The following is a 12209-nucleotide window of genomic DNA, read 5'->3' as shown; positions in this document are numbered from 1 at the left end:
TGTACGATTAAAAAAAAAATGTACAAGAGTAAGCTAAGGGTCACCCTAAGGTACCTACTTATAACTAATTATTATGAAAAATGTGTGAAGTAATACCTATCCGCTATCCTTGTAATAGTATATATTCAATCACACCTCTGTCTTATGTTTTGACTAAGAATCCCACACTAGGAAAAATTCAATTAATTTAAAGTCTAAAATAATAAATACAATAGTACTTACATTAATATTATAATAGTGCAATTAACATTTAACAATATAATATTTTAATCACACCTCTTTCTTACATTATGACCAAAATACCAAATAGGTATAGGGTCAAAAGATCCTAAGTTATTGTGGTAGATAACAAAATATGTATGTACTAATTACAATAATTTTATACATTACACATTAAAATACAAAGTACAACCACTAGAACTGTAGAATTGTACAAGAACTCTGAACTTTTTATCCGAGATTTTTTTTTCCGATTATCACACCTCTTACACCGTAAAAGTTGTCTGGTCTCATCTTCCTCCGTATAAAAAACTAAATTGTGATACAATATAAAATAATATAATAATTTTATTGGAATATAAACATATATTAGGCACTCAAACACCAATCCGCAGTTATTTTTATACACATTGCTTTCTAGGTAGACAGTTAATCTCGATTGTGCTAAAAATAGTTATTCTGTATTCATATACAGTGTTGTTGTTGTAATAACGAGAGGTCATGAAAGTTTGAAATGACAATTCGTTTACTATAATTAATATTAATTTTTTTTATAATAATATGTAATTATACCTAAACAATGATTTTACACAGTTAAATTTTATTAAATTTAGCACTCTTCTTGCGAATTTTATCTTTTTTAACAGGTTTCCTGCCATTCTTCTTTCTACGGTGCTCTTTAATTATTCTCTGTTTCAGTATGTGTTTAGTGTCCAATTTCAGACGGCTTTCAGATTGTTGTTCACGCAATTTAGCATTGTGACGTCCCCAACGAGTGTCTAATTTAAATCGGAACACTAAAATGAAAAAACGCAAAGTGTACAGAATTAAAGTACTTGTTGATAAATAATATGATAATAATCATAAAAATATGTTGAATTTTAAAATATTCCAAAGCCAGAGCATCTTTAATTAGTTTTCTAATGAGATTATGGACCATTCTTCACCTGGCAATCTCAATAACTATGGTTAACTGGTTAAGATATGAAGTATGAATGGATAGGAATTTAATGATTATGGCTTCCAAAAATATTACATTTATACTGTACTTACAAGGTGCTATTTTCTTTTCATCTTCTTCGTTATTTCCTTCAGCTGCAGAGTTCTTCAATTTTGATTTCTCCTGCCATTTTTCATACCTATCACTTTTGTATGTAATTGGTATCCAATGCCCAGACTCAGATTTGATTTTTTTCACTTGATTTTTCTCAAGACTCTGTGCAGTTACATATTTATGACTCACTGGATCCCATTTACGTTTATTCGAATTTTGTTTAGCTAGTGACTGTTCCGAATCTCCCATCAAATCCAATATTCCTTCACTTGATTTCAAGTTATCAACAGCCAAACTGAAATAATACAATGTGTAAGACCAAGTGTTTAAAATGGTTATTAATTTTATATATTTTCATTCACTTACCCCTCTTCTGTATAACAATCAGCTGGTTGGTATGGTATAAAATGTTCAGACTTAACTGTTTGTTTTGTTTTTTTTAGATTTTTTCTCTTTTTTTGACCAGTTACGCGAGGTCTTTGTGTGATAATATCATTAAATGTTTCACTAATCTCAGTTTGATCACTCGATGGCAAATCAACTTTTTTCAACCGCACCCCTTCAGAATCATCAAGTTGTTCACGCTTTTTCCGATGATAGTTAATAACGCTGGGCATATTTCTTTCTCTTAACAATTTCATCTGAAGTAATGGTATTGAGTTTGTAGACTGACCCATTTCAAACACTGTCTATAAAATAATATAATATTTAAATTAGGTATTACGACACTTAGTTGGTATTTAATAGTGATTTAAATAGATGTATCTTTGCCTAAATAGAACATTTCTACAGAAATAATTAAAATATTAAAGTTGAATTAATTTAGTGAATTTTAACTTTATTAACTTATTCCCTCTTATTGTGCACCATTACTATGCTAACAATGACTTACGGTTTCTGGTCTAAAGTTTTTAATACGGCTAACAAAATCAATACGTCCCATATCTGCTGCAATTATTTTCTGAAACATTGGATGCTCTGCAATAACTGATAGGTTTATTTTCTTAGCTCTACGGACACTATCAACAGACGCCCCTGGCCTAGACTTGATATAGTTTTTATAACCATTTGTACAAGTTTTCAGAGAATTTATCTAGAACAATACATAACATTATACATAACATATAAACTATACAATAAAAGAAATAATAATATGTCCTTTGATTACATATGCAAAACATTAAACTTACCACATCAATGGATGATGTATACCAACTTGTCAACTGTCCTAGTTCTTCTTCCAATAACAGCTGAGGTACTATACCAAAAAGGCCATCAGTATCATCATCGGACTTTGGTGTTTCGAGCACAGGACTAAATGGACGGCCCAAGAACAAATGTAGATCTAATAAGTAACACATTTCATCACGTGTCACTAAACTATATGCTTGACCAACTTTTCCAGCTCTAGCACACCGTCCTATAGAATAATAATAGACAATAGTTTTTGAGTACGATAAAAAAATAATATATATTTTATATCTAATAGGTATTTACTTACCAACTCTGTGCACGAACAATTTAGACTTTGCTGGAAATGTGTAGTTGATAACTGTATCCAACTGTGGAATATCAATACCACGCGCAGCTATGTCAGTTGTTATGAGAGTTTTCACACTGCCTGTTTGAAATTTACTAGCATTTATTTTCCTGGCCGTTGGATCCAAATCAGAGTATATGAATGTATTTGGTATATCTTGAAAATCCAGAAGCTAAAATAAACATGTACATAAAATCTAATTTATGAAATAGGTTTAAGAGTATACCACATAGATTTTGTAAGATCCAATAGATAAATAGTATTGATTATAAATACTAGTACTTAGTATTTATAATCAATGATAATAGGTACAAAATGTATATTGAAACTATTTTTGAAGAAAACTTACTAAATGAATAAAATCAACATGATGTTTGGTCGGAGCAAAAATTATAGTCATAGAATCTGGTTTGACAACATATTTCAGGAGACATAATAGAGCACCATCTCGTTCTTCGGGTCGCACATTCAAAAATCCTAGTCCTAGTGTATCGGGTATTTTTGATTCAACATCTAATCTAAAGTTTAAAATATTCAAGACTAATATTTAGGATATTTATACTCTATTCACGTTTAGAAGCGATCAGTTTTCGTCGGTGGCAGACAGGTCACTCCCAACCGATCTCCCCACTTTAATGATAATGACAATTTATTAGGACAAAAGTGAGCTAAGAGATCCACGCCCATGCGCATTAGTCGGCGGCCTGGGTTGCTTCTAAACGTGAATAGAGTGTAGTATAAACTATATTAAAAAGGTAAGAGTTAAATAAAAATTATATTTTCATCAAAATTACACTAAGAACAATTATAATATAGATCTAACCTTATAAGAACGGGATCAGAAAGTCCTGCTCGAGCAAATTGAACTAAAACTTTTGGCAAAGTAGCCGAAAAAAGCAACGTTTGTCGAGTCTCTGGTAGACGAGCAATAATTTCTGTTAATTGTTCACCAAAACCCATTTCAAAAAGCCTACAAAACAACATATATTGGTTGTAAAATATAATATAGTAAATCAGTTTAATAAAAAAAACCTTACCTATCTGCTTCATCAAAAACAACATATTGAATATAAGGCAACTTCAGAGACATTTCTACACATAAATGTAAAAATCGACCTGGAGTTGCTACAACAATATCTGGAGCACTGTGCATTGTGCTAAACTGGGCTTCCATTGGATCACCTCCTAATATCACGGCCGATTTCAAATTAGTAAACTTTCCTATTTCTTTTAAAAACTTCAATGTCTGAAATCAAATTATATTCACAATATAAATAATACTTTTATAAATGATAACTTAAATTAATAAGATTTGTCTTTTTTTATTTATTTAATACAATATACCATAAATATATTTTGAACTTACAAGAACTATCCTACAGGCTACATTACTTATACTCTGTTCCAAATGAGATCAGTACCTTGTGGCCAAGTAGTACGCATAGACGTGGCTTCGTCACGTGACAGAACATAATGCGATCAATGTAATGGGGACGGGACCTGACCGTTTCAAACAAAAACTGGTCGCTGCCTGGTACTAATCTCATTTGGAACAGAGAATAGACTATAGATAGTTAGATTAGTCATAATTTATTAAGAAAAATAATAATAATAGGTATTTAGCCAAATATATTATTATATTAATTCATTTTTTGGCAACTGAGGGTAATGTATTATTTAATAAGGTAGTTACTAATTAATTTAATAAACATTAAGTTACTCGATATACAACATTGATTAATTGTATATGATTAAATGTTAATGGAACAATGGTTCCCATAATAACATTATGACTTATTTTAAATAATAATATTAGAAACTATCAAGTTAACCCTAATAGCTTCCAATCCTGATTAATATAATATAAAATACACATACAAGACTATGAATGTAGTCGGATTGGTTAGTTCACAGCAGCATAACAATTTTTATAATGTTTTCTATGTGTGATGAATATTAAGGATTTTAAGACATTGCATTGCTCAGAAATGACATTTATAAATCCATAAAATATTACCTGAACCGCAAGTTCTCGAGTTGGTGATAAAATTAAAGCGCGTATTCCTCTATGGCCATTTACAGTGTGCTGAGTCAATTTTTCGAACATTGGTATCAAAAAACAAGCAGTTTTTCCACTACCGGTGCGAGCCATAGCTACAACATCACGGTTCTCCAAAGCAATAGGGATTGTCTGAAAAATAATGCCAAAAAGGAGAAAATATAATCAAACAATGTCAAGAAAAACATAGTTTTAGGTCTGGCCTTACTTTTCTCTGTATAGGAGTGGGAACTTTGTAACCCCTTTTAAGAACTCCTTTTAGTACAGGGAAACTCAATCCCATGGCTTGGAAACCTCCCGATCTTTTGCCAGTTTTTTGTTTGACCTCTGGTTTTAATGTGGCTATATCATTAAAGCCAATTAACGTTTCTTCGTCCATTTTTCCAATCTACATTCAAATGAAAATGCACATTATAAACAATAAATAGTAATTACCTAAGTACAACGTTAAACCACGGAATAGATGAATTAAATAAATAAATTAAGCTCATAAACTCACTTGAATAAAGAAATAATTAAAAAGCTACGAAACTCAGAAATCCTTTTGGCTCAAATACTCGATACAATGCAAAATAAGTAGTAAACTGTTAAATTAATAATTAGATAAATATTAAATAATAAAATATATTGTTTCTAAAAGTTAAAACCACGTGCCAATTGATAATAATGTTATTGTCTATCACGGCTATAGATAGTACTATCTTTAATCGTGTTGTCTATTGATAAATTGATCGGAGTTATCTAATATCTATCTGTTATCAGTCATCGGCCATATTTATGGGCCACACTGAGATAATGTATAGTGTATACTTTCATTACATGTTTTTTCGGTTTTTTGAAAAATATATTCATTTTTAAAACCATGACTCTTGGTAGTTGGTACATTTTCTAACTTGATTAATTACCTATTCATAGTTCGTACATGTGTACATGTGTATAATTCATAAACATTGTTTTATTATTGTATAATTAATAATTTATTCTATTCTTCTTGATAAAATCTAATAGAAAAAATTAAAAAGAAGAGAATGCCGATGGCATCACCATAGAACAATTTAAAGTCGTGCTCAAGACCATAGACTTATTAATATAGGTCTTTACTCTTTATAGGTCTATGCTCAAGACACAAGTAAAATTTAACACGATAGATAAGATAAGATTTTGATTTTTGAATTGCTACAGCACTACAACAGCATTGCTAGCAGTATTAAACAGTAAAACTTGTTAAATGAAAAATGCAATTATGCGAGTACTTATTGAATAATAATAATTTATAAAACCACAGGTATAAGTCTCATTAAATCAATTAACAGTTTAAATTTAATGTTTATGTAATTTATATGTAGTATTTGTTACGTTATATTTTCCAATTAGGCACCTCATAGCCATAGGTAGTACTTAATATAAATTTTTATATAATTGGTATATTAAGAACTTAAAAACTTAACCAGACACTCATATAAACGATTTGAACGTTTGTCTTATCTTGAACTTCTTGACGGCCTTTGAAATAGTAACATTTCATTTTGCATTTTTTTGAAGACAGATTGTTTTAAGTCTGTAAAATATTTAAGTAAACTAGCCTTTAACTTATCCATGTCATAATTTATTATTAATTAATAAATTACTTATATTATGTATTTTTCAGACTGATAATCAAAAAAAAAAGAAGAGAAATTAAGAAGATACATAAATGTGCAATCGTCCATTGTTGAAACATGAAATATCCAACATCGTTGACTGTTTGTGCATCATTATTGACTATAAGATTGTTCCATCTATATATAATTCGTTCATGGTATGTCCCAGATGAATACTGGCAGTCTTTAGAGATAGCGCATTATATTACTTTTGGTTTTGGATATCGCACTTGGGAGTGGATTGTCGGTGTAAGAAGTTACTTATCCATTTCATGGATTGTAATAGTATATAAAATTTTAAAATTTTTCTCCCTGGATACATTACAATTTTTAATATGGAGTCCACGGTTTCTACAAACACTCTTTTCAACATTCTCGGATTACTGTTTTGTGTCCTGATACAAAACACTCTAAATGTTCAAATGTATTTTGGCCAGTCGTTTGTTATATGTCAAGTCCGTTTTTGGCATATTGTTCGACGCGTACCTTAGTTAACACATTGGAAACCAACATGACAACAATTGCCTTGTATTATTACCCTTGGTCATTGAGGAATAAAGACGTAAAATTTTTATGGATAGTTGCTCTTGTTTGTGTTATGCGCCCAACAGCAATAATAGTGTGGCTACCATTAATTGCATTTGATTTTTTTGCTCATAAACGGTACACTCTAAATAACCTAGCAAGGTATATTTGTATTGGTTTGACGTCACTTATGCTTTCTATAACATTAGATACATACTTTCATGGTTCTTTTGTTGTTACACAATGGAATTTTTTGTATTATAATATTATAAAAAAAGTCAATGCTCATTATTCTGTTGAACATTGGTATTGGTACTTTGTCAGTGGATTACCACCAGTGTTGGGACCTATATTTTTTATATTCATTTATTGTTTTATCAAAAAAATAAAACACATTAATCTTAATGATATTGATTCCAAGTTGATAATCACAGTATTTTGGTCTTTGTCAGTGTTAAGTATGATTGCTCATAAAGAACAAAGATTTCTACTACCATTGTTTCCTATGATATTTTTCATTACATCTCAACAAATTTCTATAGTTTGTAATAAGTTTATAAAATTAGGAACCTTTACGGTCATATTAAATATGATAGTATTGATTTATTTGGGGCGGTACCATCAAATAGGGTCTACCAGAGTTATGCCATATTTAGCTAAGATACCCCAAAATTCAACTTTATTATTTCTAATGCCATGTCACTCAACTCCACTTTACAGTCATCTTCATTTGAATATATCTGCAAGGATTTTAACATGTGAGCCAAACCTAAACGGCATTTCAAATTATACTGATGAAGCTGATATATTTTTTGAAAACCCAAATAAGTGGCTTGATGAGTCGTATTCCGCTCAAAGTAATAACAATTTACCAACACACATAGTTATGTTTGAGGTACTATCAAACACACTACATGCATTTTTAACTAAAGGAAAATACAAGAATGTTTTGTCAATGTTTCACACCGATTTTCCATCTACGAGAATTGGACGGTACATAAATGTGTTTTCATGTATTGAATACCCTGATCAATATAATTATTTTGAAGGTCGTTTTAGGTAAAATAGAATGTTGAAGGTTTTATTATATTTTTATTAACTTTTTTTTACATTTTGGTTTTGTTATATAAAAGAATATTGAAGTTTATATACATTAATTGAAAATTATTAAATCATGTTGAATACCTGTTACCTACCAATAAATGTTTAATTTTGTTTTTAATCATATATTGTTAAGTTATCATGTTAAGTATTAAAATGATTTAAAATTTTCAGTATTAATACTTGTTGTATTTTTTTTTTTTTAGTTAAATTACTTTTATATTATCTAAAATATACAGTAAAATTACAGTGTCAACGATGCATAATCATGTGCATAGCTGTAAACATTTTGTGTTTACAATTTTACATTTATTTTTATCTTTCACAGTGTTTGGTGGAGCAAGGGCTAAACTACTGTGTTTCGCCTTCCGCGATCTGAAAATCTAGGGGCATGAATATAATAATATCTTAATTAAATTAAAATAAAATAATATTATTTGGATTATCAATTATCATGTTTATTTTATTAATAATAGGCGGAAGTTCATTACAATGTTAGAGGGGGAGGTACCATTTTTAACATCAATATGAGCACCTAGCCCCCCAGCTATTTGCACCTATGATATTAAAAAAAAAAATAATAAACATTTTTTGTTTCGTAAAAAAGACGGAAACGATGCGAGACGTGAGTTGGTTGAAGGTTATATTTTTGCTTTTATTGTTAATGATTATAATATTTAATATTATAAGTATTAAAAAAAAAAACAAATTAACAAGCACATTTTGGGTTTCCGTAGAATTGTCTTAACAACTTGGGTAAGGGCTCCACAAACTAAAAAGTTTGAGGACCACTGCTAATTACTATAGGTACAGTTTTTGTTTTGGATTTGAATATTTATTTATCGAAGCATATATTATAGTAGGGAAGTATCGAACACTTTGGAAGGTGGCCGGTGGGTGTGTGGGGGAAAGCCCCCCCCTTCCGTGTACGTGATTCAATCCCATATCCCTTCCCTTGAACAATTCCTCAATATGCCACTGCTTGTTGTCGAAACTCGCTACTAGAGTACTATAAAATGCTACATGAGTACATGGCTAACACAGACTTCTATAATACACTATATATTTTACTATATAGAAATCTGTGATGACTAAATAAATAGGTATGATTACAAAAAAACCAGTTTTTGTCCCGTTTGCGCATCTCCCTACTATTCTACACACAAAACCATTGCTCGTAGTTATCTGCATTTCATTGGTCGGTAATGTCAAATGTCAATAGGATATTACAGAAGCGGAGAACTAAGTGATTGACGTGGCAAGGGTGGTATGCGTATCACTAAGTAGTTGTGATCATACCTCTTTTTTTAGTTATGTAGGGCTATTGGTTACCAGTATTTAGTTTAGTGCATAGTCATTATTCGCATATTCGCATGTTGCACAATGCAACACGAGTAAAAGAAATATAATTTTAAGTACGCATTTTTATAATATGTACATATACTATATTAACGAATACACAGATACCACTACCAGGGTCCGAGATACCTGTTAATACTTAAATAGTTAAATACTTAATCGTTATTCAGTGTCTAATGAGTCTTCGTACGGTGAACGATTGTTTTTACTTTTTTTTGTCGTCGCTAAACTAACGCTGTATCAGTAATGTATCCGGAGCGAACGGCGTCTGATATGGAAATCATAGAACTCGAAAATCAAATTTTAAAGCTGAAAGTAAGGCTGTTTGAAAATGACGATGTGGTTCGACAAAAAAATATTTTAATTCAAAATCTCAACTCCGACCTACAGTACTGTCAAAAACAATTTAAAATAATTTGTATTGTCTTTTTTTTTTTTAATACTTCTCGAAAACATCTACGTAAGAATTTTGCTATTCTTTTGGTTATTGTACTTGGTGTTTAATTTATTAACATTTCAATCATCCTCATCAGACGGAGTAAACAAATGCCGGATCTATCGTCGCCACTGAACTAAATACATGGAAATATGGAATGCTTATAACGTATAATTCTCACATATTATAATGTAAAATGTCTCTATACGGGAGCCGCCATATGCATTCCGATTTGATTTTTAACATTAAGAGTACGCTACCCATGCGTTTGTGTCTCCATTTTACACACCTGAGACATGGAAAATGTTTATTCACTAGTTTTAATAGTGTGCTGTTAGTTTTGATATTAGAGTAATATTAGGGGGAAATGTAATTATCTAATTTGTTTTTAAACCTTACAATTATTTTATATTGCCTATAGTCTATGATAAATATGGTAAATATCATTAGCTGTATAATATGTCTGTATTTGTTTGAACAAAACGATTTATGTCGGTTTATTGGTAACATTATTCTACATAATTTTAATGAATATGCACTAAACTTAAGTATAGAAACAGTAAATTGTAAAATAAAAATCCCTGAACCTAGGAAAAATAACCCCCAGACTACAATGTTATTGACTACTAGGTAGGTACATGAAATTGATTGATCAATTATTTTTTAAAAGCTAATTAGTATAATAATTATCATATTATTAATATTTAATTACAACTATATTATACTTATTGGTAGTATAGTATACCTACTTTTCATTAAAAAAATTAAAATATAATAAATAATTTTCAAAAATTAACAATAATATTATTTTGTTTTATATCATGATTTTAAGCAACATATTATCATTGATTATAAATACTAGTATTTATAATCAATGATATTATGTTAAAAGTATTTAAAAAAAATTAGGTACCTACTAGGTACCTACATTCATTGATTATTTATTTGATAATTATTTGTATCTATAAATAAAACTTGTAAAATCGACTTCTTATAATAATAATTATTATTAATATTGACATTTTGCTTATTGTCAAAATATTATTAGGAAATATAATATTTTATTTTGGGGATATATTATAATACTTAATATAAAAAATATTATTATTGTTAACGCCTGAAAATTATAATATAAATATTAAGAAATACCTAAGTTAAATTGTATTTAATATAGGTTAGGTACCTATACTACCTATCTATCTACCTATATATTTAAACTTTGAACATAGATTTGTTTTTTAATATAATTTTTCTTAAATATCTACTTGATTTTTAATTTTTTCATTGATATTTAATATGTAGGTATAGTTAATACGTATAAGTATATATTTGTAATTAAATGTTATTAATGTGATATTTACATTAATTATAACGTTTAAAAAATATTTGTTCAATAATTTTTATTACGTATTTGTGGGTAATAAAAACTAATATTGTAGTCCGGGAATTTTTATTTTGATTACCATAGATATAGTATACGAGTATACTGTTATTTTGAAAAATTAAATTTGAGTAAATAAATATTTTTTTTTTGTAAAATTTTTTATATTCTTATGTGAATATGTATGGAGGCGTGGTGGCATCGCCCCACGGGTTACTTTTTATGTAATATCAGGTGAGGGCTACAGCACCCCCCCCCCCAAAAAAAAAAAAAAATTGTAGCCATAGTTGCGCCATTGGGTACATTATAAATTGCATGTTTTTCCTATTGAACTCGGAAGTCTGAATGTATAATATGCATAGATTTTATACTATTATAGAATGGATAGGCTATATTAATAAAATTATGATTATCATACGGGAACGAACATGAAATTATGGTGGTCTTATCACAAATAAATTGATGTATTATACGCTATTAGATCATTTTATACTATATGATCTAAATATTAATATATTATATTATGATCTGAGATTATACGTATATTATGTATATTATATATATATTTATATTATGATGAGACCTCCGATAGAATGAGAGGCAATGATAAAAATAGTCTTTCTATCTTCCCCATTCCGGTATGCTTCCCTCAATAGTGCTATTATAGCCATGGGCCATGGGCTATGGCCTATCCCGTATCCATTCTTTAATATCTATGATAATAATTTGACGACTTCCTACCTATCAGGATCCTATTTCGATTAATATACGTGTTACAATATGTTTTTAGTTCAGTGATCGTCGCACGCCGCACTACATGGTCAGTAATCAGAATAGAAATCTCACGCACTCCTCGTCTCCACGCATCGCCCGGATTCAATTAGGACATAGCGTT

General features: G+C 29.5%; 2 protein-coding genes across 2 annotated transcripts; one reads left to right on the top strand and one right to left on the bottom strand.

The window, feature by feature from the left end:
• Nucleotides 1-542: 542 nt before the first annotated feature.
• LOC100569301 (ATP-dependent RNA helicase DDX54) lies at nt 543-5514 on the bottom strand. The gene is made up of 12 exons (XM_003243656.4): nt 5372-5514; nt 5081-5260; nt 4831-5004; nt 3851-4059; nt 3637-3783; nt 3163-3331; nt 2775-2985; nt 2464-2693; nt 2166-2366; nt 1640-1962; nt 1273-1568; nt 543-1016 (listed from the first exon to the last, which is right to left on the bottom strand). Exons 2-12 carry the CDS (start codon nt 5249-5251, stop codon nt 814-816), a joined length of 2334 nt encoding a protein of 777 aa, XP_003243704.1. The 5' UTR covers nt 5252-5260; nt 5372-5514; the 3' UTR covers nt 543-813.
• A 171-nt stretch (nt 5515-5685) lies between these two features.
• Nucleotides 5686-8583, top strand: LOC115033759 (GPI mannosyltransferase 3-like). The gene is made up of 3 exons (XM_029487542.1): nt 5686-6157; nt 6521-6670; nt 7758-8583. Exons 2-3 carry the CDS (start codon nt 6591-6593, stop codon nt 8098-8100), a joined length of 423 nt encoding a protein of 140 aa, XP_029343402.1. The 5' UTR covers nt 5686-6157; nt 6521-6590; the 3' UTR covers nt 8101-8583.
• Nucleotides 8584-12209: the final 3626 nt, after the last annotated feature.

Source organism: Acyrthosiphon pisum, chromosome A1, assembly GCF_005508785.2.
Source record: "Acyrthosiphon pisum isolate AL4f chromosome A1, pea_aphid_22Mar2018_4r6ur, whole genome shotgun sequence".
Classification (NCBI taxonomy): Eukaryota; Metazoa; Arthropoda; class Insecta; order Hemiptera; family Aphididae; genus Acyrthosiphon; species Acyrthosiphon pisum.
The sequence above is the reverse complement of the archived record's forward strand: the minus strand, read 5'-3'. Positions and strand labels throughout refer to the sequence as shown.

Coding starts and splice junctions, on each gene's coding strand:
- LOC100569301 (XM_003243656.4), bottom strand. CDS start 5,251: ATGGACGAAGAAACGTTAATTGGCTTTAATGATATAGCCACATTAAAA. Junction 2,367..2,463: donor ATACATCATCCATTGATGTG/GTAAGTTTAATG, acceptor GTATTGTTCTAG/ATAAATTCTCTGAAAACTTG. Junction 1,017..1,272: donor TGAAAAGAAAATAGCACCTT/GTAAGTACAGTA, acceptor TTTTCATTTTAG/TGTTCCGATTTAAATTAGAC.
- LOC115033759 (XM_029487542.1), top strand. CDS start 6,591: ATGAAATATCCAACATCGTTGACTGTTTGTGCATCATTATTGACTATA. Junction 6,671..7,757: donor CTATATATAATTCGTTCATG/GTATGTCCCAGA, acceptor TCCACTTTACAG/TCATCTTCATTTGAATATAT.